Raw genomic sequence first — 1,022 nt, forward strand, 5'->3', positions numbered from 1 at the left:
GGAGGCATCACGGCGGAAGGATGAGAGGGGTTCAAAGCTTTGATGTGGTCCCATGATATGGGACCTGTGGCGGGGATGTAGTGATCGAATAAACGACGCCAAAAGGGTTGAATGAATGGACATGAGAAGAAAAAATGCTTGTCATCCTCAATGGGTTGTAAACCAGGAATGTTGGCTGATTGACAGATATGACAAAGTGGTGAAGGGGCGATGGTGGGAGCAAGGTGATGTAGACGTGCTCGACATGGTATTCGAAGGTGATGGAGGCGCCAAAGAACCGTAATGATGCGATGTGGGAAAGGTGCAGACCAAAAACGTCGCCATTCGGATTTTGAAGCACGTGGATAGCTGCTGGGAAGTTGGTGAAAAGGAATCAAGAGGCTGTAGCGAAATTGTTTGCGGGTGAAAGTGACAAGATCCAGACCAGTGTGAGTTGTGCGAGCCAAAAGTCGATGGAATGCGTGATCAAAATAAGGTGATGGTGTTGAGGAATACGGAAAAAGTAACAAACGCCGAAAACAAACTTTGAGACTCCATGCACCATGTGTGTCAATGTCCTTTAAAAAGGTGACAACACGATTCCGATTGGAAATGGATCGACGTTCCGAAAGGGTACGAGCACGACAACGACGTAGTTGTGGATCAAGAACGTAAACATCGCGAACCAGCAAGTTCCTCCAACTAACCTTTGGAGGCTCATCATTAGGACCATCATAGGTGCAAACCTTCAGAAGAGGAAATTCAAAGACGGTGTGAAGGGAGACTTGATTCCATTTGATGTTAAGTTGTAACTTGTCAGCAGCTTGAAAGAGCATCTTGAAGTGGCCCAAAGATTGAAGAAGGTGAGTACGACGTTCAGGGAAAAGGATGGGAATGATGGGGGAAAAGGTGTCACAAAAAAATTGTAAACAGAAGCGAAGGTAAGGATCAGCAAGGGTAGGGGGATACAATGGGTTGTCACAAGAAAGGAGGGGGAGCAACCAACGAAGTTGTAAAGCTGCTATATGATGTTTCGGGTTAAT

The 1,022-nt window shown here is 46.2% G+C and overlaps 1 protein-coding gene across 1 annotated transcript; it reads right to left on the reverse strand.

The window, feature by feature from the left end:
- Positions 1 to 815, reverse strand: O0I10_013326 (uncharacterized protein; the record flags this gene model as incomplete). Its single annotated transcript, XM_058493104.1, has 1 exon — positions 1 to 815. A coding segment is annotated over one exon (815 nt), but the record flags the coding sequence as incomplete, so codon positions are not given.
- Positions 816 to 1,022: the final 207 nt, after the last annotated feature.

This window comes from Lichtheimia ornata (assembly GCF_029851405.1).
Source record: "Lichtheimia ornata isolate CBS 291.66 chromosome Unknown scaffold00489, whole genome shotgun sequence".
Classification (NCBI taxonomy): Eukaryota; Fungi; Mucoromycota; class Mucoromycetes; order Mucorales; family Lichtheimiaceae; genus Lichtheimia; species Lichtheimia ornata.